The sequence below is a fragment of the Phoca vitulina genome, unplaced genomic scaffold, assembly GCF_004348235.1.
Source record: "Phoca vitulina isolate PV1807 unplaced genomic scaffold, GSC_HSeal_1.0 scaffold13, whole genome shotgun sequence".
In the NCBI taxonomy this organism is placed as follows: domain Eukaryota; kingdom Metazoa; phylum Chordata; class Mammalia; order Carnivora; family Phocidae; genus Phoca; species Phoca vitulina.
Genome location: NW_022589716.1, coordinates 42,722,944 through 42,746,021, shown reverse-complemented (window position 1 = coordinate 42,746,021; position 23,078 = coordinate 42,722,944). Strand labels below are relative to the sequence as shown.

The window sequence follows — 23,078 nt, the reverse complement described above, 5'->3', positions numbered from 1 at the left end:
TCCTTTCCAACTCCCTAGATTAGCAGTCTGCAAATTCTGTAATACCTTTAAAAGCCTTAGCAGTTTTCTCAATTTTAACTTCAAATGTTTTACATATTTTTATCAGATCATAAGGAGATAAAAGTAATTTTTTTCCTGAGTGGCTGCCGAAGTCAGGAACAAACTAGAAACAGTTCCATACTGATTTTCTAAATAATGGCTTAAAAACAGAGGTCTTCCATATTTATTGCTTCTTAGTCTTATATGAGAAATTTGTCCCTCAGACATTTTTAATAAATTCACTTAATCATGGGGTAGACTATGTTTTAAGGTTTCTTACAACTCTAATTTGGAATTCTGTGAACTTTTTTTTCGGTAATTATTTTTTACATGGTTGTAGAATCTCAGAAACGAACTCAATCCTTAGAGAATTAAAATTAATTTGTAAACAAATACTGCCTAGTAATCAAAAGTGGTTCTGTAAAACATTGAATACAAAAAATGGAAGACCAATTCAGAAATCAGCCACAACTGGCTGTACTTAAATAATATAAGCATGTATTTGAGGTGATATGATATATGGTTTTATTTTTTACTGATCTAGTCAGCAGACGTTTATTGAGCTACACTGTCTGTCTTGCTCTGGAGAACCAGAAGTGAATGTTGGGGCTTCCATATGCAATCATCCCTTATTTTTTTTTTAAATAATCATAAATGAATTGGTCTTATATAATTTTTAGGAAGCCTTATTTTATAAGTAGTTTCATTAGGACCACAGATTGTTGACCTGTGTCCATAGGTCCTTATTTTACTATTGAGAGTTTAATGGTCTGCTATGTTAATTTACCCATTCAAATACTATACAAGTCTGTGTTCTCTAATGGAATACAGAAACCTCAGAACAGGGTTTCCACTCTCTTCTTTGGAATAAGTAATTTTATTGTTATATTAGTGTTTTGTTTTTTGGTGTTGTTGTTGTTTGTTGTTTTTGAGAGAGCATGAGTGAGGGGGTGCACAGAGGGAGAGGGGAAGAGAGAGAATCTTAGGCAGGCTCCATGCCTGCATGGAGCCCAATGCAGGTCTCGCTCGATCTCATGACCCTGAGACCATGACTTGTGCTGAAATCAAGAGTTGGACACTTAACTGACTGAGCCACCCAAGCACCCTTATATTAGATTTTTTTTTGTTTGTTAAGTATTTCAAATAGGTTGAGTCTGAGGAAATCAGGCCAGTGAACATGATGGCATCTTTGTTGGATTCTGACAAGTAAAATCAAGATTGAAGGCTTACAGATATTTAAAGAATGAATCATCTTTTGTGAAAACTCTTGAATTATAAAATTTAGTCAGATTTCAGATGTCCAGGAACCTCTCAGTTCTCCCTCCCCCCACCCCCCGCAAACACCCCTTCCAGCTTTTGGAAATATGAGAGTATTTTGGTTGTCAAAAAGACTTGGGGAGGGGAGTGATGCTGGCATTTAGTGCATAGAGCCCATGGAGGCCTTAATGGCCAAAATGCCAGGAGTAACCTTGGTTGGGAGAACAGTCTCCAGGCATATTTCCTTCTATTCTTCCCTCTTCTCCTCCTTTTTCTTCCTCGTTTAGAAATTGAGGACCCGGGGCGCCTGGGTGGCTCAGTCATTAAGCGTCTGCCTTCGGCTCAGGTCATGATCCCAGGGTCCTGGGATTGAGCCCCACATCGGGCTTCCCGCTCTGCGGGAAGCCTGCTTCTTCCTCTCCTGCTCCCCCTGCTTGTGTTCCCTCTCTCGCTGTGGCTCTCTCTGTCAAATAAATAAAATCTTTAAAAAAAAAAAAAAAAGAAATTGAGGACCCCAGCTGTACAGACATTTGGGGTAGTAATGTGCCCTTAGTACACTTATGCCCTTTGCACAGCACTCATTTGGTGCCATTCCCTCTTTTATAGCTAGGAATTTCTTTTGAGAAAACACTGGTATGTAAATTAGAATTCAAAGGGACATTAATTCTTCAACTTTCTATATTAGAACATACTTATTGATCCCAGGAGAAGGTGTCATGTTATCTTCCTTACCTTCTTTTCTCCTTTATGGTCAGAATCATTACTACTGTTGTGTATACATCTATTGTGTATACATTGATCCAGTTTAGGAGTGAGTTATATCCTAGCTTCAGCTTTGACAGTGAACCTGTGCTTGTGCTATTTTTCAGGAACAGTGCAGATTCTCATTCAGCCATTTTAATTACTCTAAGCCTGATATGAATTTGGAATTCAGAAAAGTTAGTTGCTTTGACTTGTTCACTTATATGTGCTGTTCACATTTAATGTAAATACATTTGAACTGAAGAGCATATGAATATTTGGTTTCATATTTGGCATCTATTAAATAATGACTCTAGTTACAGAAACATATCTAGGAGATACAAATTTTTTTTGGATCAAAATTTCAGCTTTAGGGGTGCCTGCGTGGCTCAGTCGTTAAGCGTCTGCCTTCGGCTCAGGTCATGATTCCAGGTCCTGGGATCGAGCCCCGCATTGGGCTCCCTGCTCCGCGGGAAGCCTGCTTCTCCCTCTCCCACTCCCCCTGCTTGTGTTCCCTTTCTCGCTGTCTCTCTCTCTCTGTCAAATAAATAAATAAAATCTTAAAAAAAAATTTTTTTTCAGTTTTACTTTCCAGCTATTTCTAAGTGACTGTTTTTTTCCTTATTATAAATCAAAATATCTGAATTTGATTCATAATTTTCTTTCCCCATATTCTTTTAATTTCCCTGTTGGAAATTCTCTTAGGCTAGAAACTTGGGCCTCATCTTTGATTCATTCTTTTCTTTAATCTCCAGTATATAGTCAGCAGATCTGTTGGTTCTTTCTTCAGAAGAATCACTAGGGCTTTTCTTTTGCATTTCCTCTGCCACCACTTTACTCCAATCCTTGCCATGCTTCAGTGTTCTTACCTCTGGCCTCTTACCTCTCTTTTTCAAGCTTGTGACCACTCAGCTTAAAACTATTGAAACAGAAAACAGAAAACATAGTATCTCAGGAAGAAATGGAAGGCAAATTAATATTAACCCTGAGATCATCTAATCTGCAACAGAGTAAAATTTTTCTGTCTTTTGTCCTAAATTTCAACTCATTTCAAAGATTTACTTATTTATTCCTTCATTTAACAATATTTATCAAGTATATGCTCTCTTCTGGTCTTAATAGCTAAATATTATACTTACTGTTTTTTCATTCTCCTTTGACAGTTCATCTGTTTTCTTCAACTATCCTATTTATGTTTTCTCTAGTTTTTCATCTCCAGCCCTCAGCCCTGCAAGTGCCAGTCCTGTTTCATAGGTACTAAGCCTTGATTCATTTTAAGCTCCATAAATCACACAAGTCCACAACTGATGGATGGCAATGCAAGGACTCAATTCCGTCTCCTCTGCAGACCAGCAACCTTCCAACCCCAGAATACTATAACGTAATGGTTTCTTAAGAGAAAGGGTAAAGGGTAAAGGAATGAGAAATTGGCCATTTGACTGGTTTTTGATAACAAATTTTAAGAAGTTTGGCAAGAGTTATGTTTTCAGAAGTAGTTAGTATCTGTAGTATCTTGTCTTCATCTTGCTTCTTGCTCTTTCTTGGTTATATCTCTTTATTTAGAGTCATGTGGCTATTCTTAATATTTGGAACCACTGGGGCTCTGTGCAGTTTAGTGGAAAATTAAATAGCAAAGAATAATGAACAAGGTTACTTTAAAATGTAATAGCTTCATATTTACCTCCCACCTACTCCCCCAGCCCAGCCTACCCCACCCCCGCCATCTGTGGCTAGTAATATTTTGCAAAGAATAAATTGAGATAAATTCTTGTTCTCCTTATATGGACTTGAAATAACCCATTGAATGCCATTTTTCTTCATTTTTTTAGCAATTTTCATATTTTCTGAGAATGTGGAAAGTGTGCTTATTTTTTATTCCTTAGAACTTCAGTATGGTCTGTTGTTCACCTGGGATTTGGAAAGTATAAAATAGATCAAGTAAGGATTTTCAAGAGATGGCTTATGTAGCTCTGACATTCATGGAGTATAGCAAGAAAACAGCTCTTCACTGTGGTGAAAAGCATTTTCCAAAACAATACAGCATTATCTATATATTGCCTCCAGGTGGTAGTTTTCCAGACAGAGAATATGCTTTTACTTTATATTTTAAAATTTCTGAGTTTTGGGGCATCTGGGTGGCTCAATCGTTAAGCGTCTGGCTTCGGCTCAGGTCATGATCCCAGGGTCCTGGGATCGAGCCCCACATCAGGCTCCCTGCTCAGCAGGAAGCCTGCTTCTCCCTCTCCCACTCCCCCTGCTTGCGTTCCCTCTCTCGCTGTATCTCTCGCTGTCAAATAAATAAAATCTTTAAAATAAATAAATGAATAAATAAAATTTCTGAGTTTTTTTTCTGTTGTTTTGTTTTGTTTTTTTAACATTGAAGGTTAGGAACTAGAATCAACTTGGTCCTCATGAGCCTGCTGTTTTGAAAATATTTGTTTAAAAACACCATATATTATTTTCCTTTCAAAAAAAGAAAAGTAGGGGCGCCTGGGTGGCTCCGTCGTTAAGCATCTGCCTTCGGCCCAGGTCATGATCCCAGGGTCCTGGGATCGAGCCCCGCATCAGGCTCCCTGCTCTGCAGGAAGCCTGCTTCTCCCTCTCCCACTCCCCCTGCTTGTGTTCCCTCTCTCGCTGTCTCTCTCTCTCTCTCTGTCAAATAAATTAAAAAAAAAAAAAATCTTTAAAAAAAAAAAAAGAAAAGTAATCAAGGGCTAAGAGCCAGTCATTTCTTTTTTTTTTTTCCCCAGTCATCATTTCTGAATGACACTGGTACAGTGGTATTACCTGGAGTAGTCATAATCCCAGACAAAATGAAATATTTCTCACTTTAATCTGCCTATACAACTTTATTATGGGTGACTGTACACTTTCCATTGGACCCTTTTGTGGACTTCAGGTTGGAGACCACTATTCTATACTATATGTCTCATGACATAAAAACATAAAACATAAAAACAATTATTTTATTACACCATTTCATTTTATGAAATAAATTTTTATATGATTCTGCAGTTGCTTTACAGGCAATACTTAGGGGTTACCTGGCCCTTTCTTGAGTAAGGAGATTGTATTCCTTTATGATACTTTGCTTTATGATACTTTGCAGTTGTGAAACAGCTCCCCACAGCACCTTTGAGCCCCTTAGGTGGTAGATGACATTGTGGTACAGGATTCCTTTGAGGTAGGCAGAGACTAAATAAGCAACCTTCACTGCTTCTTGTACTTTTTAAGTGTTAAGTGTTAAGTGTCTCGGGTAACTAGACAGGTAATTTAGTTAGTTTCTAAACAAGGTCAGTGCTTATATTCTTCTTCCTAAAACCTCATAATTCTGATATTGGCTTTGACATTAAACAAAAGCCTCGGGGTACCTGGGTGACTCAGTCGTTAAGCGTCTGCCTTCGGCTCAGGTCATGATCCCAGGGTCCTGGGATCGAGGCCCACATCGGGCTCCCCTGCTCCGCGGGAGGCCTGCTTCTCCCTCTCCCACTCCCCATGCTTGTGTTCCCTCTCTTGCTGTGTCTCTCTGTCAAATAAATAAATAAAATCTTAAAAAAAAAAAAAGCCTCTCTTGCTTTCCTTTCTGAACTAATTCATTCTAAACAGTAAAAGAAAGTATTTGCCTTATTTAAAAGTTCATATGACCATACTAATCTCAAGAGATTTTAAACCCCTTACCAGTTCCTTGCTTTGTCATTTGTTGCTCCTCCAGCCACCGGCTGGATATGGGGGTTTGCTTTTATACAAGGAGAGCTGCTGGAGTTAAAGAAAACCTACCTCTTATTGAGTCCCATTGGGAGGTTAATGCTAGCGAAACAAGTTGCCTGGTGGAAGAAGGCAGAAGAGACTCCTTGAGAAATGCACAGCCAACTGATGTGACACATCTTAACTTCACAGTCTTTTTTTTTTTAGATTTTATTTATTTATTAGAGAGAGAGAGCACAAACAGGGGGAGCGGGAGAAAGAGAAGCAGGCTCCCTGCTCAGCAGGGAGCCCAGCGCAGGGCTCGATCCCAGGGTTCTGGGATCACGACCTGAATCGAAGGCAGAAGTCCAACCAACTGAGCCACCCAGGCGCCCCTTAACTTCACAGTCTTGCTTGCAAATCTATTCTCTGCCATCTATGACTACAGATAGTAATTGATTTATTAGATTTATCATTCTTCTTTGACTCAAGTTTACTTTTCCCATCTTTTGCCACTTTGGGAAAAACTTAACCAGTCATTAGGCATCAACATCAAGAAGGTCAATCTAGGAACAGAACAAGGTTCGTGGTCTTTGGACATTATACTCCAGTAGATCCTTCAAGAATAAAATATAGTGAAGTGTAAAAGAGAAGGAGAACATTAGGCATTTTATCGAAAAAATAAAGTAGTATATTCATGAGTTCTGACAGCTGAGATAGGCTTTAATAATATAAGAAAGTCTCTGGAATTAGCCTTGGGTTTTTTTTTTTTTTTAAGATTTTTATTTATTTTTATTTGACACAGAGAGAGACAGTGAGAGAGGGAATACAAGCAGGGATAGTGGGAGAAGGAGAAGCAGGCTTCCCGCCGCACAGGGAGCCCGATGTGGGGCTCGATGTGGGGCTCGATCCCAGGACCCTGGGATCATGACCTGAGCAGAAGGCAGACGCTTAACGACTCAGCCACCCAGGCGCCCCAGCCTTGGTTTTTATAAAGAACATCTTTTGTCTGGGATTTGCTTCCAAATAATTGAAGCTGGATGAAGAGTGCACAACATTCATTTTCCTCTCTTTTATGTATGTTTGAAATGTTACACAGTAGAGAGGTTTTTAGAGACATCTTTTCCCCAGGAATTTTGGAAGGATAAAATCTATTTCCCTATGAAATTTTCAGCATTCCCCCCCCCCCCGAGTACTATTTCCCTATGAAATTTTCAACATCCCCCCACCCCCAGTACTCAACAGTGTTGAACACAATAAAAATTCTGTCTTAGGTTTGTATTATTGAGGGAAAAATATTTTCTTGTCAGTAAATTCTGAATTTAGCATGTTGTTTTTTTATCTGTTAATGTCCAGATTATATTGTATTTATTCAGCAGTATGAAAATTTATTGCATTAATTGCATTCTAATGAAACTTGTATTCGGTTTTGTTTCTGTTCAAGGGCGTATTCAAGCAAACTTTAATTAGTATTGAGAAGTCTGAAAAATAATGAAAAAATGTTATTTAAACAGTTTCTTCATACATCTCTGGGTAGTATTTTAGTTAAGGAGCCTATTTTCTCATTCTGGGTCCTAATGTAACTTTGCTCCTAAAATGCTGACTTAATCCTCAGTCTCTTCTATATTGTCTAGTCGGTCACTCACATTAAAATGTCTATGCCAATTGACATGCTCTAATTTTGATCTAAAGCGAAGATTGGCAAATTTTTTATTGTAAAGGGCTGTATAATTAATATTTCAGTATTTGAGGGCCACATTTGCTCTCTGTTACATGTTTTTTGTTGTTGTTGTTCTTTACTCTTTAAAAATGTAAGAATAGTTCTTAGCTCTTTTGTAAGAGCCTTATAAAAATAGGCAGAAGGCTGTAGCTTGCTAACTCCAGCTAAACAGTTGCTTTTTAATTAGATGCTTTGAGAAATAAAAGGATCCAAATGTTAAAGGTTATTATTATTTTTTAAGATTTTATTTATTTATTTGACAGAGAGACACAATGAGAGAGGGAACACAAGCACGGGGTGCGGGAGAGGGAAAAGCAGACTCCCCACTGAGCAGGGAGCCCGATGTGGGGCTCGATCCCAGGACTCTGGGATCATGACCTCAGCCAAAGGCAGACACTTAACGACTGGGCCACCCAGGCGCCCTGTTAAAGGTTATTTTTAAAGGTAAAATTATGACCCTGATACAGAATGAACACGTGTCACAGATTTTTTTACCTCACTAATTAACCAATTATTAGGAACGGGTAGGGTGTTAAAATTGGTCCAAATGAGAATTGGACTTAAGGAAATCAGGAAATGATATATTCTCTACCAGACAGAATTCATTTGCATTGTATCACCAACACCATCCACAGGGTAATTTCCATTTCTACAGAGTTGCAGAATAACCTAGCCGAGTCAAAGGTGAAGACTTTTTTTACAATCACATAAAACCCCAAAGGATCCAGTAGACAACAGTGGGCATTCCCTTGAAAGGACACTCGAAATCTTTTATCATTTTAGTCTTTCACAATTTTTGCTGACGGTTTCTCATCCCTCTTATGATCTCTCATAATTTTCAAAGACTATTCTTGATCACAAAATGGTCTCATTACCTGTGACCTATTTACTTAGGTACAGTAAGAGTGCTAAAATCATACAGACATCCTTGAATTTTCTTTGCAAATCCAGAGTTGTTAGTTTTGAGCCACAAAATTATGTATAGACATTTTCAAAAAGAATCTCAGATTGGACTTTTAAACACCTTTTTTATTTAGTATCCCAAGCTTAGGAAACCATGCCTAAGAAACTTTCTCACTAGATTTCACCTGCTTTGCTGATAAATTTAGGTGAATTAATATCAAATATCCCAACATTTGCTCTAAGGCTTGCAGTGTGGAAGTAAGTGACCTTCCTCACCACCTGTATGTCAGGGGACCCTGTAACCAAGTATCAGGTCAGTTTTCCTAGGGGGGCTTTTTTGGAAGCATTGGCGCCATATATGAAGTCAACTGTTATTCCTTAATGTGGTTTTTCATATCTGATTAAATGAAATCATTCTCAGATATAACATTACAGGAACATATGGTTACAAAATCCAATTATAGCCTGATAAAAAGGACATGGGAATGTTATCGAGCCTATGCAAAATAACTGTATTGCCATAAAAAGTTAAGGAAAACTAAGTAAGTTCCTGAATGCTGAGGATTCAGTGAAAATCAGATACCACTTAATATTTTATTTCAGATCACAAAAACAGATTCTATTAAAATGTGGCTTGGAAATAGTTTAAGGAAAAAGTGAAAGGACTTCCTCATATAGCCACAAAAAATAGAACATAAAGGTAACATCAACAATATTCTACACAAATAACTACAATAAAAAATTTCCCTTTGTCATTTCATTCAGTGCTGTGTAGTTCTTGTTCAGATAGAACTTGGGTCAACAATCTATTTTCATGAAACATCTGCTTCTGGACTAAAAAGCATCCTAGACATCCTGATCCAGTGTAGGGGTATAGTCTGAAAGCGGTCTTAAGTAATACCAGCTGGGAAGCATGTTCCTAAGAGCCTTGTTCTTTGGAGTAGCAGTAGTTTATAGAGTACCTTGTACAGTCCTTTCCAGGAGACTCTAAAAGATAGTTTTAGATATAAAAGTTTTTTTTTCTAAGATTTTATTTATTTATTTGAGAGCAAGAGAGAGAGAGAGCACAAGCGGGGGGAGGGACAGAGGGAGAAGCAGATTCCCCACTGAGCAGGGAGCCTGATGTGGAACTCAATCCCAGGACCCCGGGATCATGACCTGAGCCAAAGGCAGATGCTTAACTGACTGAGCCACTGAGGCAGCCAGTATAAAAGTTATTCTAAAAGTTTTATTTTTCTGGGGCGCCTGGGTGGCTCAGTCGTTAAGCGTCTGCCTTCGGCTCAGGTCATGATCCCGGGGTCCTGGGATCGAGCCCCGCGTCGGGCTCCCTGCTCTGCGGGAAGCCTGCTTCTCCCTCCTCTACTCCCCCTGCTTGTGTTCCCTCTCGCTGTCTCTCTCTCTGTCAAATAAATAAATAAAATCTTTAAAAAAAAAAAAAAAAAAGTTTTATTTTTCTGTATTTTGGATCCAGTTTTGGGAAAGGAAAATCAAGAGTCAGCAAGGAGATTTGAATCCTTGATTAAGACAGGATCATGGTGAGAAATGATACTTGGTTATTTGGTCAAAATGACAATAAAACATTATAATAAACAATAAGGGGACGCAGTTGTAAAGAATCTTAGCTCTTTCATCAGTAAAGAACTTTTTTTTCTTTTTGGTTTGTTTTGTTTTTTATTCATTAAGAACATAATAAATCAAACATAAAGCTATAAAGTTATGCTATCAAGTAAAATTACACAAAAGATAAAAAATAATCTCCATGTTGTAAGATGAAGGCACTAATCTGTAAGCCAAGGAAGCAAGCTCATCAAAACTGATCACATTTTGCCAAAATTTGAACATATTTCATGGTCTCTTTTCGGATCCCAGTAGTACAAACCAAGGCAAATCAAATTCACTTTCTAAGATTTGTCCTTTTTTCAAATTCTGGAACAGACTACCACTTTACTTTGGAACAAAAATGTTTTTTCCTTGAAAAACAAAAGGACTAGTATTTCTCTATCACTATTGGTCCTAGTATAGTTCCAACCACCTAAAGCAATTATAACTTGTATTTCAGGGAGAAAACTGGGTGGGGGGAGTGAATAATAAGAACTATCTGTCGAACACAAGCATGTTAGGGGCACCTAGGTGGTTCAGTCGGTTGAACGTACGACCCTTGATTTCAGCTCAGGTCATGATCTCTCAGGGTCGTGGGATCGAGCCCTGCATTGGGCTCCATGCTGATGAGCGTCTAACTCTTGATTTCCTCTCAGGTCATGTCTCGGTTGTGGGATTGAGCCCAGTGTTGAGCTCTGTGCTCAGCGTGGAGTCTACTTATCCCTCTCCCTCTGCTTCTCACCTACCAGCCCCCGCTCATGCGTGTGCGCTCATACGCTCTCTCTCAAATAAATAAATAAATAAATAAATAAATAAAATCTAAAAAAAAAAAAAATCCCAGTGGTAGGAAATGAGGCTAGAAGAGCTTTATGTCAGTGTTTGGTTTGGTTTTCTCTGAGTGGTGATATTACAAATAATTTTTGCTTTCTTTTATGCCCACTGGTGTGTTTTTCTGTAATGAACATGATTGTCTTAAAAGAAGATATATTAAAAATGGTAATAAAGAGAATTAAGCAAACATTCACTGGTGTTGATGCTAGCTCTGTAGGATTGGTTTTTCTGTTGTTTTTGGAGAAACAAATATTTACTCTGTTGAAACCTTGCAACCTCATTTTTAAGCAAAGACAGGATTTATATTAGTCATTAAATTCTTTATTAATTTGTTCTGGAGAGTCAAGGTCAGAATTCTGTGTCTCTAGAGATAGAAATTTCTGGAGCCGTGGTTTCAACCCCGAATTTTCTTCAAATTCATTTAAGGTGGTTCGGATTTCATTCAGAGGGCTTCATCTGATTTGAATGAAAGAAGCTACATGAAGCTGGTGAATGCTTCTTTGACCTCTTAGTACTGCGCTGGTCTGAGCTTCCAGCCCCATACTTAAGTAGAAGTACAGAAATTATCACAGATTTAGGCACTGAACTCTATCAAATTGTCTTCTTGTCTGATTATCCTTTCTGTGTATTAACCTCAGAGAAATGTTTCTACATATTATACATTGTACATACTACACTATATTTTACAATCCCTGAAATTCTTCCTGTGCACATTACATAGAACTGCTTTTACAAATGAAGGAATAAAGCTCAGATTTGATAGTTTGTCTAAATCCCAAAGTGACTTTTTCAGTGCAGGAACAATCTCTTTAAGATACTCAATTCTTTCATGCAGTATCATCGGTATTTAATAAATAGTATATGATGCAGGAGCTGAGCCTGGGTTTAAGACTGTGGTGTTTTAATCTATTGTGTAGACTTCAGACAACTCCAGTGCTTTTCCTTCAGAAGTGTTTTTTCCCCTTCATCCATAATGATTAAGACTTTAGCATCTCATGCTCAGTTTTTTCTTGCTCAGTTTTCATTTAAATTATTTTGTGAACCTAAAATGAAAAATAAGAGAAGAAACATTAGGAAAACGTAGAAATTGTTCCAGCAATGTTTTAGTCCTTTATCTAAACATGGGTAGGGGGCGCCTGGGTGGCTCAGTTGTTAAGCGTCTGTCTGCCTTCAGCTCAGGTCATGATCCCAGGGTCCTGGGATCGAGCCCCGCATCGGGCTCCCTGCTCAGCGGGAAGCCTGCTTCTCCCTCTCGCGCTCCTCCTGCTTGTGTTTGCTCTCTCACTGTCTCTCTCTCTCTCTGTGTCAAATAAATAAATAAAATATTTTTTAAAAAATGGGTAGATTGTTTTTTCTTTGTATTTATTGAACCAGGCTACCTAAACATTTATTCAGAATGTTTTTAACCTTTTTTTTTTTTAATTTATTCATTTGAGACACAGAGATACAGAGAGAGAGAGAGAGAACATGAGCAGGGAGAGAGGCAGAGGGAGAGGTAGAAGCAGGCTCCCCGCTGAGCGAGGAGCCCGATGCGGGGCTCGATCCCAGGACCCCGGGATCATGACCTGAGCCGAAGGCAGACGCTTAACCATCTGAGCCACCCAGGCACCCCTGTTTTTAACCTTCTTTAAGCTATTCTGTAACCCTTATCTGGTTTAAACTAAAAGACAGATGTGAATGGTGAATTAATGTCCTGTACCTTTAAATTCACCCAGTTTGATGCTTTTGTTTTTTGTAAAAGATGCTCACAGCTCCAGAAGAGAGGCAGATACTGTCTGTGATCTCCATTCTCAGAGTAAAACTATTCATTTGCATTAGCAGCTCTTGCAAACCACACACACACACACACACACACACACACACACACACACGATGCTTGTTTGGCAGAAGCTTTCTGTTTATTCAGCACAGAATCCTCCCAGGCTCCCAGATGTAGAAAGCTCTAAGAGTTGATGTACGAGACAGAACCGGAACTGTACATAGGCTGAAGTGGGCACTGCGGAGGATTGGCTATGCGGGGATGTTGATGTGGTGCGGCTGTACCTGCCTGTTCTGTGAAAGGCACTTCTCTGAGGCTGTGAAGGTGAGAAGGCCAGGGATCCACTAGAAGCTTCATTTCGGCTGGCTCTTTGGTGGGGGAATGCATTCCCAGTGGTAGCTGTCCTCATTTACAGCGTTATTCTCGGAAACCAAGTATGTGCAGCCGTGACAGACTATGCAGTTTGGAAGCTGGGACAGATGGAAAGAGCACATAATCAAGAGAGGTTGTGATTTGTTTTCACTATCCAAGCTTGCTCTGGCAATATACAAATGAAGGATGAGCTTTGTGGCAAGCAAAATCATCAGACTGCCTGACAGGGGGTTTTGGTAAGATAAATGTATTGATTGTGTTTTTTGGGGCAGGGGGATTCTTGGATTTTTTTAACTGTTATTTTTACTTTTCTGTATCAGCTATATAGAATTGCCTCTTAACAATAACTAAAACATTTTGCAGAATCACATTTGATGGAGAGGGATGACCCAAGGAAAAAAGGAAAACATTATTTTTGATCAGTTGTGACCTTCAGAGATAATCACCAAGTTCTCTCAGATGTCCATGAACAGGCAGAAACCAGGAATTTCCAGAGCAAAGAATGCTGACTAACAGATATCCTTTCTTTTCTTTGAACAGTTATAATCCCCCCACTCCCCCGTGCTTTTTCCCCCAGCTTTCCCTATGGCCTAAGGTGGAAAAGAATAAAATAAAAGCTCCCCTGCTCTTATTGAGTTGTTGCCACTGGAACAGTAATAGGCTGAGAACATAAGTATGGAGGTGGAGGAAGGCAAGATGAAGAGTCTGCTATTTTCATAGCCATGCGTTGGTGGGTGTTTGTCTTGGGTTCATTATCATTGCTGTTCAATATCAAGTGGTTGTTAGTGCTGTATCTCTTTGCCTGTACTGTGATTTAATCCCTTTATGTTCTATTTTGTGTGTTTTTCTTTGCCAGACCCAATTCTGTTATTTTGAAAACTTTTTCTGTTACCATAATACACATTAGCCTTTATTAGAGAAAAGATAGTTGTAGAAAGTAACCCTGAAATGTTTATGGACCTCAAGAAAATAAAGACATTTTCTCTTTAAAATCAAGGTTTTCAGCAGATTTGGGGGTCTTGATTTTGGAATCTGTAACAAGCATTTTATGACAAGTTAAAGAAATGGGTTGCATTAGATCTATGAAATCCTACCGGGATCACTTTGCTCTAATCTACTTTAAGTTGGATCCTGTATCTTAGGTTTTTCCAAGCCTGAAGGTTTACTTTTCCTCATCCTAACTTCAGCAAGTATTGCTGGAAGATATGTTGATTGTTTTTGTAGTCTAACCTGAGATCTTGTTCTTGGGCCCCTCTTCTCAACCAGTAGAGAGCCAAGTTTCCTAGCTGCTTAGAGTGGGCACAGAAGAGACCCATTGACATCTGACTTTTTGCTGACTCATTGGTTATATAAGCCTTGTAAATACAGTTATCCATATACTCTATTAGGTTACTGGGCAGGTGGGCCCCTTCCTGTGTACTGATCTTTTCTTACCTCAGCATCCTTCTCCTTCCTTAAGCCTTTTTGGTAATATAGTCTCAATTATTTACCAGGTGAATTCTAAGAAGTGAATGGACAAATCCTTTTTCTTTTTTTCTTTTTTGGAATTGCTTTAACTCTGTATTTTCATCTCAATTTTGATGAAATGCCAAATTCTATACTTTCTTGGCACACGAAACTCACAGTAATAATACTTTTCCTCATTTATAGCCTGGTTAGAGTAACTTCCTTTTCTATCTTTGAGACCTCAGTTCAAATGCCCTTGTTCAAAGAATTCTTCTGACCTTCCAATCTAAAGTAGCTTTTCCCCCCTTACCTTATTCCTTTTCTCTTTCACCTTTGTAGTACTTCTCACAATTTATGTTATTTGATTACTGGTTCTTCCATCTCTACCAGTTTTCCACTCAGCCATTAAGCCTCATGAAAGCAGAGATACCTTGTTTTGTTCATCAGTATATACCAAACACCTAGCAAAGTGTCTGGCTGAAAGTTGAAGAAGGGGTAAGTAGGCAGTATTATATGTACAAAGGCCCCGTTGTGAGAAGAAAGGATGAGCAGCAGGGGTTGAAAAAGGCGAGTTTGAGTAGACTATGGGAAGCATGCTGTAAGATGAAGCTAGAGAAATAGATCCAGGGCCTAATCACATAGGACTGACTTGATAGACCATATTCAGATACTTGTTCTTTATTGTAATTGTGGAAAGCTACTAAAAGAATTTAAGCATTGGGTGGTTTAGGACTTCTTTTTTCCGGTATGCCTGGGTGGCTCAGTCGGTTAAGCATCTGCCTTTGGCTCAGGTCATGATCCCAGGGTCCTGGGATCGGGCCCCACGTCGGTCTCTCTGCTAATGCCGGAGCCTGCTTCTCCCTCTCCCTGCCACTCCCCCTGCTTGTACTCTCTCTGTCAAATAAATGGATAAAATCTTTAAAAAAAAAAAAAAAAAGACTTCTTTTTTCCTTTTTTTTCTTTTTTTTTAAGTAAACTCTATGCCAGCATGGGGCTTAAACTCACAACCCTAAAATCAAGAGTCACATGCTCTACTGACTGAGCCAGCCAGGCGCCCCAGGACTTCTTAAAAAAAAAAAAAAAATTCTCCAGCTTAACTGAAAGCCTAATTGAATGCAGGTAGACCAGTCAGTGTTCCAGGAGAGAGAAGACAAGAGTTTGTCCTAAGGTGGTGGCAGTAGAGATAGATGGGAGAGTATCATAATTTGATGGAAATTTGGAAAGTAAAATAGATAGGACTTGGTATTGAATAGGGGTAAAAGGCAGAAGATGTCAAGAATTATTCCTGGGCTTTGGTTTGGTTTGGTTTTGGCTTTGACTTGTTTAGTACCTGATGAATAGTGATGTTTTTCCTGAGATAGAGAACACTGTAAGAAAACCAGGTTTACAAGAGGATCATGGTGTTTGGTTTTGGATATGTAGATTTTGATATAGTCAAGTAGCTTTTGGATCTATAAGTCTAGATTCTAAAGGAGATTATACAACTATTACCATTGAGGAGCCTTCAGAAATATTCTTAGAATAAAGTGCGAAACAGTGGTTTAGACCTACTTTGGGAGCTCATCTCCCACCAGAGCCCTATTTTTATAGCTTCATGAACCATTCATTTACCTATTTTTTAAGGTTTTATTATTTGAGAGAAAGAATGAGAGAGAGCACACAAGCAGGGGAGCACCAGGGAGAGGGAGAAGCAGGCTCCCCACTGAGCAGAAAGCCTGACTGGGGGCTCCATCCCAGGACCCTGGGATCATGACCTGAGCCAAAGGCAGATGCTTAACCGACTGAGCCACCCAGCCTACCCCATTCAGTTATCTTTAAAAAGCTATTACATTTCCTTCTTACGGGCTTTTGTTCATACTGGGTTGTCATCCTGAAATGCCTTTCCTTACCACTTCTCTTTTTATCAAAAACTTTCTTCAAGGCTCATTTCTTTTCTTTTCTTTTTTTTTTTTTAACTCCTCAAAGAAGCCTCCTCTGTTCCCTTTCCCTTCCTCTGAATATGTGGCTCCTTTCTGTGTTCAAGTACTTCCTTCATATATTACCTTCATATATACTGTATCGTTTACTTAATAGGACCTGTATTTCAGTTGAACAATTTCACGTCTCACCAACTAGATCATGTGTTTCTTGAGAGCAGGGATTCACCTTTTTTCAGGGCTTTATATAAGGAAAACAAAGGATAATTACAAAATGAATTAAATAGTAGAAACCTCAATCTTTTGTACAGTCTGCTTCTTTAATATCGTAGCACCATATCCTTCCTCCATCTGTATACTCTTAATTTTCTCTAGGCTGTCCCTACATTTTTACCCTGCAGATACCTAGATACATCAGAGAAATGTTCTTCCTTTCATATGCAAAATACCTGAACTAGTCATTTTCATTAGATACTTTGGCTTTATTTGTAATTTATCAGAAAAGCTGAAATCTTGCTATTCCTCATCACCTGTGAAAAAAACGGTCGAGACAGGAAGGACTGGCATCCATACAGGATGTCAGGGACAACTAAGAGATGCTACTTAAGTTGGAGCAAAGCGGTCATGATGGAGTAAGCCATGTGGGTATCTGAGGAAAAGCATTACAAGCAGGAGGAACACTAAGTGGAAAAGGCTTGAAACGGGCACATGCCTGGTACATTCCAGGAACAGCAAGGAGGCCTTTGTAGCTGATGGCAGTGGAGTAAAGGAATGAATAGTAGGAGATACAGTCAAGGAAGTAATGGATGCCAGGAGGTAATGGATCTGACAGGTGCTAGATCATGGTTATTCAGGCCATTGTAAAGACTTCGGCTTTTACTCTGACTCAGGTAGAGAGCCCCTGGCAAGTTTTAGGTGTAAAAGACTGTTGTGACCTGATAGATTTTTAAAGGATCACTCTAGCTGCTGTACAAATAATTGATGATAAAAATATTATTCCAGTGATAGTTATGAGCCTATTGGAATAGTCCAGGCAAGAGTTGATAGCGGCTTATACTAGAGTGGCAGTAGTGGAGATTCAGTGAGATGTGGTCAGATTCTGCATCTCTTTAGCAACTAGAGCCCAAGACATTTGCTGGAGCAATGTAGTATACATAGAGGGTAACAACATAGACTCTATAACCAGACTGGGTTCAAACATTGGCTTGGCCACTTCTTTACTTCATGGTCTTAAGCAACTTAAATTCTTTATGCTTTGGTTTTCTTAGCTATAAAATATAGTCGTAGTACCCATCTTGTGTGTCATTATAAGAATTACACAATTTAGGGGCGCCTGGGTGGCTCAGTTGGTTAAGCAACTGCCTTCGGCTCAGGTCATGATCCTAGGGTACTGGGATCGAGCCCTGCATTGTGCTCCCTGCTCGGCAGGCGTCCTGCTTCTCCTTCTCTCTCTTCCTCTGCCGCTCCCACTGCTTGTGCTCTCCTGCTCTCTCTCTGTCAAATAAAATCTTAAAAAAATAAAAAAGGATTACACAATTTACTAAACATACAAAAGATTTAGAACATTGCCTGGCACATAGTAAGTACTTCACTATATGAATTAGCAGCTAGGATTATTAATGTTGTTGTTAACTGGATAGAGTATGTGAGAAAAAAAGGAGTTAAAGTTGACTCCAAGGCTTTGGATCTAAGCATGTGGATCAATGAAGTATAGCCATTAGCTGAGATGGGGAAGACTGCAGGAAGAGCAGGTTTGGGGGATATCAGGAACTAAGTTTTGTACATAGTAAATTCGAAATGACTGTTAGACATCCAAGAGGAGATATTAGGTAGGTAGTTGAGTATATGATCTAGAGGTAAGCAAAGTGTGGGCTAGAGGCATACATTTGGAAGTTGTCAACAAAGAAATGGTATTTAAGACCATTTTAAGAGAAAGAAGAGTACTTAGGCCCTGAAATGGGATTGGGGATGTATAGTTTGGACAGGCCCTCCCTAGGGCCTCTATTCTTCAAGCTACTGAATAAGCCTACAAAGTTCAGGGATAACCAGGTTATCACAGACCCTGTGGAACTTTCCAAATTCTTTCATTGCTTTAGCAATTTATCAAAATTGAGTGAAATAAATAGGATTAAGCTGAGGCTCAGAAATCTTTTGTTTTAAGGAAACTTGTGTCATAAAAGTATTTGTAGTGAATTACCTTGTAAAGGGGAACTCAGTTGGTGGCAAATTTTACAAATTGGCTAATCCACACATGGATTTTATATGTATTTTTAAATCCTCAGCAGTGAAAACATTTGTGTGTCACCTTCTTTTGCTGGTTGGAGCATGCTCAGAAAATAGATACTAAATTTAGCATTAGCCAGTTTTGTGCTTCAGACTAATCATTCTTCATTCTGAAGTCGTGTGAGAATGATTTTGAATAATCCATAGCCCAAGTCACTATTTCTTTTTAACAAGTTATAATCTCAGAAGGAAACTTGGATCATCTATTCCAAACGTCAATCAGTATATCCTCGTGTGACATTTTTAACATTCAGGCATGAAGTGTGGTTGGATATTTCCAGTGGCATACGTGAACTGATATTTGAAACCCCCTGGTTAAGTTGAACAATGCACCTTTCCTTATTTTCATTGTATGTTACTTACTTTTTCTTTTAGATATCAGGGAGAGATCTTTCTTTCACAATCTGTTACTTATCTATAAAACAAATTTTCTTAACTGGATGATCTCTTAGGTTCCTTCTAGCTCAAAGAAACTGTACTTATAAAAGTAACACTTAACCATAATAACCGTAACAAAGCAGCATGTTATTGTCAACTTATACCATCACTACTATGATTGCAGGCTTTCCTTAAGTGCTTGCTTTTTTTTTTTTCTTTTGTCCTTCCAGTGCCTAACATAGGCTCTGTACATAGGAGACATTCTGCAAAGGTTTGTTAAAATGACAATAAATCATCTGACCAGGCTCACATGAATCCGTTAAGTCCAAACATCAGGCCTGGCAGTGCTAATCCTCAATGATGTCTTTCATGTAAGCCAGGAAACCAGCCCTCCTGTGGTGACAAAGCAATTCTGAGTAGCAGTCCTAGATCCTATAATGGATATTTTGCAGTTGGGTTGGAGCAGGGTGGACCGGATGGGATGTTAATAATCTAAACTGATATTCAACACAGTTGGTTTTTCCTCAGCAGCCTTGGAGGGATGAGTATCATCTATTGGAAGCTATATTTCTTACAAAAATTCTGGCGTTTATTCCATTTGTAGTAACATAGGCTTAGTCACTTGTATGACATATGAGATCTAGAAGGATCATGTTAAGGAGATGCTAGTGAGCATTTATATTAAACATTTACTGGGTATCTTTGCACAAAGCATTGTGCTAGCTTCTTGGAATACAAAGATGAATGTGACTTGATCCCTGTCCTCAGGAACTTAGGTCAGTAGAGGCAAGACACCCAAACAATCATTTCAACATAATGTGATAAGAACATTGAGAGAGGTGTATGTTTAGGTATATGGGAATATGAAGAAAGCCATTAATCCAGCTGGGAGAGGGAGATTGTCAGGAAAGATATCCTGGAGGAGGTTACACCTGAGCTGGGTCTTGAAGGATGAGTAGAAGTTAGCCAGAAAAGAAAAGAACATGCCCTGGACTATATGGACAGAAGCCTGGAGGTGTGAAACAGCATGCCATGTCACAAGAACCAAATTACAGGTGTGACCCTTAGTATATGTGGATTTAAATTTAAGGTTTCCATTATTCCCAAGGAATCCATGATAGAGTTTTTTGTCATTTTGCTGAGGCATGTGGTAGGATCTTAGCCACAAAACTAGTGAGCAAACTCCACCAGAATTCGCATTTCAGTGAGCATGTCTTCTACTCATTTTCGCATGTGCGATATCACCCATGAGATGATTTTAAAACTTTGTTCTTTATGGAAAATGGGCCTGAAAAGTGCTGAGTGTAGAAAAGCATGTGGGGCCTTAAGTGTTTCTTTGTACAAAAAGGAAGCTTGAGACACAAACTATAGTGCCAGATTTAGAAGTGGCCAGGATTGGGACACCTGGATGGCTCAGTCGGTTAAGCGGCTGCCTTTGGTCATGATCTTGGGGTCCTGGGATCGAGTCCCGCATTGGGCTCCTTGCTCTGCAGGGAGCCTGCTTCTCCCTCTGCCTGAAGCTCCCACTGCTTGTGCTCTCGCTCACTCTCTCTTGCCCATGCTCTCTCTCTCTCTAGCAAGTGGATAAATAAAATCTTTAAAAAAAAAAAAGAAGTGGTCAGGATTATCATCATGAGTATTATTTGTATATCATTGATTTTTCAAACTTTTAAAAATTAAGCAATAAAACATTATTTTATTTTTCTAAGCAAACTTTCCCCAGAATACCCAGATAAAATAGATGAAAACAGAGGTAATCAGGAACCCTGCTCACTTGCTTCCACTATTCCCCTCTGGGGTGGTCCAGACAAATCTCTGTAGAACCCACGGCTGTTGCATATAACCAGAGTTCTGTGTAAAATATGAAAAAGTGACCCCTAGAACTTACAGGAAATGCTCCATTCTGCCCAAGGATTATTTTATAAGTGAGAAAAAAATCTTTGTGACAAGTAAAAAGGTTTGTTTTTAAGCCTATACGTTGAATCTTGATTTTTAGCTCCAAAGTAAAAATGGAATGCTTAGAGAAAAAGCTTGCTGGTTATGGGCTATTGGAACTTAGTTCATTTTTATTTTCTACTACTCCCACTTGAGATTTCCTCTTCATTCCATAGTAGACTAAATGTCAGTCAGAATTATAGATGAGAGAATTGATCAACAGAGTTGTGCTTACTGTGAGAGGGGAAGGGCATGTCATTTCTACAGTGAGATACTGGAAATAGGTGAAAAGTCTTCCCATAATGAATATATACTTTCTGAACAAAGTGCTAATAGACTGTGAGATTTCTTTTCTTTTCGTTAAGAATAGGTGTTGGGGATGTTGGAAAAGGCAAGCCTCAGGGAGATGATGATACAACATTCAAAGGCAGAGCTGTGTAACTTCTAAGGCAGGACTTTTTCCTCTGCTGTACCTTCTCAGTACAACCTGCCTGGCAGAAAAAGAAAAATTTATATGATGCATCTTTCTGTTTATCATTGATTAGAATATAGATTTCTGTGCAGTTCTTAAAACCAAGATTATGAATCTCTAGGGGTTACAATTTGTAATGCATTTGGGGGGTGGTCTCCCAAAAATCAAACATTCTATCCTTTTGCCCCCAACTAAGTGCACTTGAATTAGCCACACACTCCAATTTTGGTTCAAAACCATGGCCCCATATCTGTGAGATAAAGATTTTGGAAGAACAATGGAGCTGGGTCTGCAGGTGCCTAAGTATGAATTTGCAAAGGCTGCTGCACAACCCATTCTATGAAATTGGCCTTGGAAAAGATCCACTTTCAGAAAAACCAACATAGTCCAGATTCTGTTTGTTTTCAGATTAATTACAAAAACTTCCCCACTTTCTACCTCCTCCTTCTTTTACCTTAAAATGCCTTCTTCATTTTTCTCGGAAATAATGTGGATTATTTAGTGTAAATAAATAGTGCAGAGATTTCCTGAAAGAGAGCTGATATACTCTATAAAGCATAGATAAAATTATTTCATTCCACTAAGACAGGACTGGGCTGTTGGCCTTTATTGAAGATAGTGATGTCAAGTCACGGATTTCTGAATCTTTTCTAGTTACAAAATGTACTTGGATTTTGAGTAATGAACCAAGTAAGCAATAGAAAAGGGTGACTTGTTGAACGTTCACCATGTTTGGCAGTCATAATCTGATTTTACATACGTTTAACATTTTTTTCAAATAATCTCATGAGAAAATGATAACCCCATTGTATAGATGAGAAAACTTAGGCTCAAGAACAAGGTGGCCCAAAGACACCTAGCTAGTAAGGTGGCAAAGGCAGGTCTGAACCCAGGTCCTTCTATTCTACTCCTGTCACTGCTCTTTCCACCATGTTTCTTCATATGTGATTGTTCTCAAAGCTGGGTGCTGCCATGTTCTGACATTTTCATACACTCAGAGAAAGTAAACAGATCTTTAATGCATTTGCAGATGAAAATTGTAAGCCATTATAAAACTTTGTCAAATCTTTCTCCAAGATGGGCTCTATTCTGCCCCTGATTAATTGTTTTGAGGTGTTGCTGTTTAAATTTTCTCTTGGGCTTTTTTCTGATCAATTAATTCAGATCTGTTAATAGATAATTTAGCCTCGCAAATGAATTCTTTTTTTTTTTTAAAGGTTTTGTTTTTAAGAAATCTCTATAGCCAACGTGGGGCTCGAACCCACAACCCCAAGATCAAGAGTCGCATGCTCTACCAACTGAACCAGCCAGGCGCCCCCTGGCAAATGAATTCTTAATAGGAAAAGACAAAGTGCAAGCAAAGCAGCATATCTGCTGTTATAGCAACAGCTAGATAATGAATTGTGGCTCTGATCATACCCCTAGCTGTGTAGCGCATTGCCTAGTTTACAATAAGTAGTCAAAATATATTTAATTGACTGGGTTTTGGTCCTCACTTTTTTCTATACAAATTATTTCTATCCCCAGCCATAAGTGGCTGGGACTTGCTATACTAGGGGGTGTGATCACTCATGAAAGCCCTCAGGCTATGGTCACACGAAGCCCTATTGAGTAGGTAATATTGCTGCTGCTGTTTGTCAAACTGCCACGTGATAAGGTAGGCAGCGCCTACCTTAGGAAGCGCCTCTCAGTTCATTTGTAAATTAGTGATAACAATATCTACTCTCTAGGGTTGTTGTGAGC

At 39.0% G+C, this 23,078-nt stretch overlaps 1 protein-coding gene across 8 annotated transcripts in view; it reads left to right on the top strand.

The window, feature by feature from the left end:
- The window catches only part of TMCC1 (transmembrane and coiled-coil domain family 1), a 258,804-nt gene that overhangs the window by 208,428 nt on the left and 27,298 nt on the right, over positions 1-23,078 (top strand). The window contains exon 1 of one of the 8 annotated variants that reach the window (XM_032411985.1): positions 12,418-13,141. The exons of 6 other annotated variants lie outside the window; for them this stretch is intronic. Coding sequence is in view for 1 of the 2 variants with exons in the window: in XM_032411984.1 (XP_032267875.1) it covers positions 12,795-12,857 (63 nt within the window). In the remaining variant the exon portion in view is untranslated. Of the gene's footprint in view, positions 1-12,417; positions 13,142-23,078 lie in introns of those variants that run through there. One more of the 8 variants, XM_032411984.1, reaches the window with a different exon arrangement.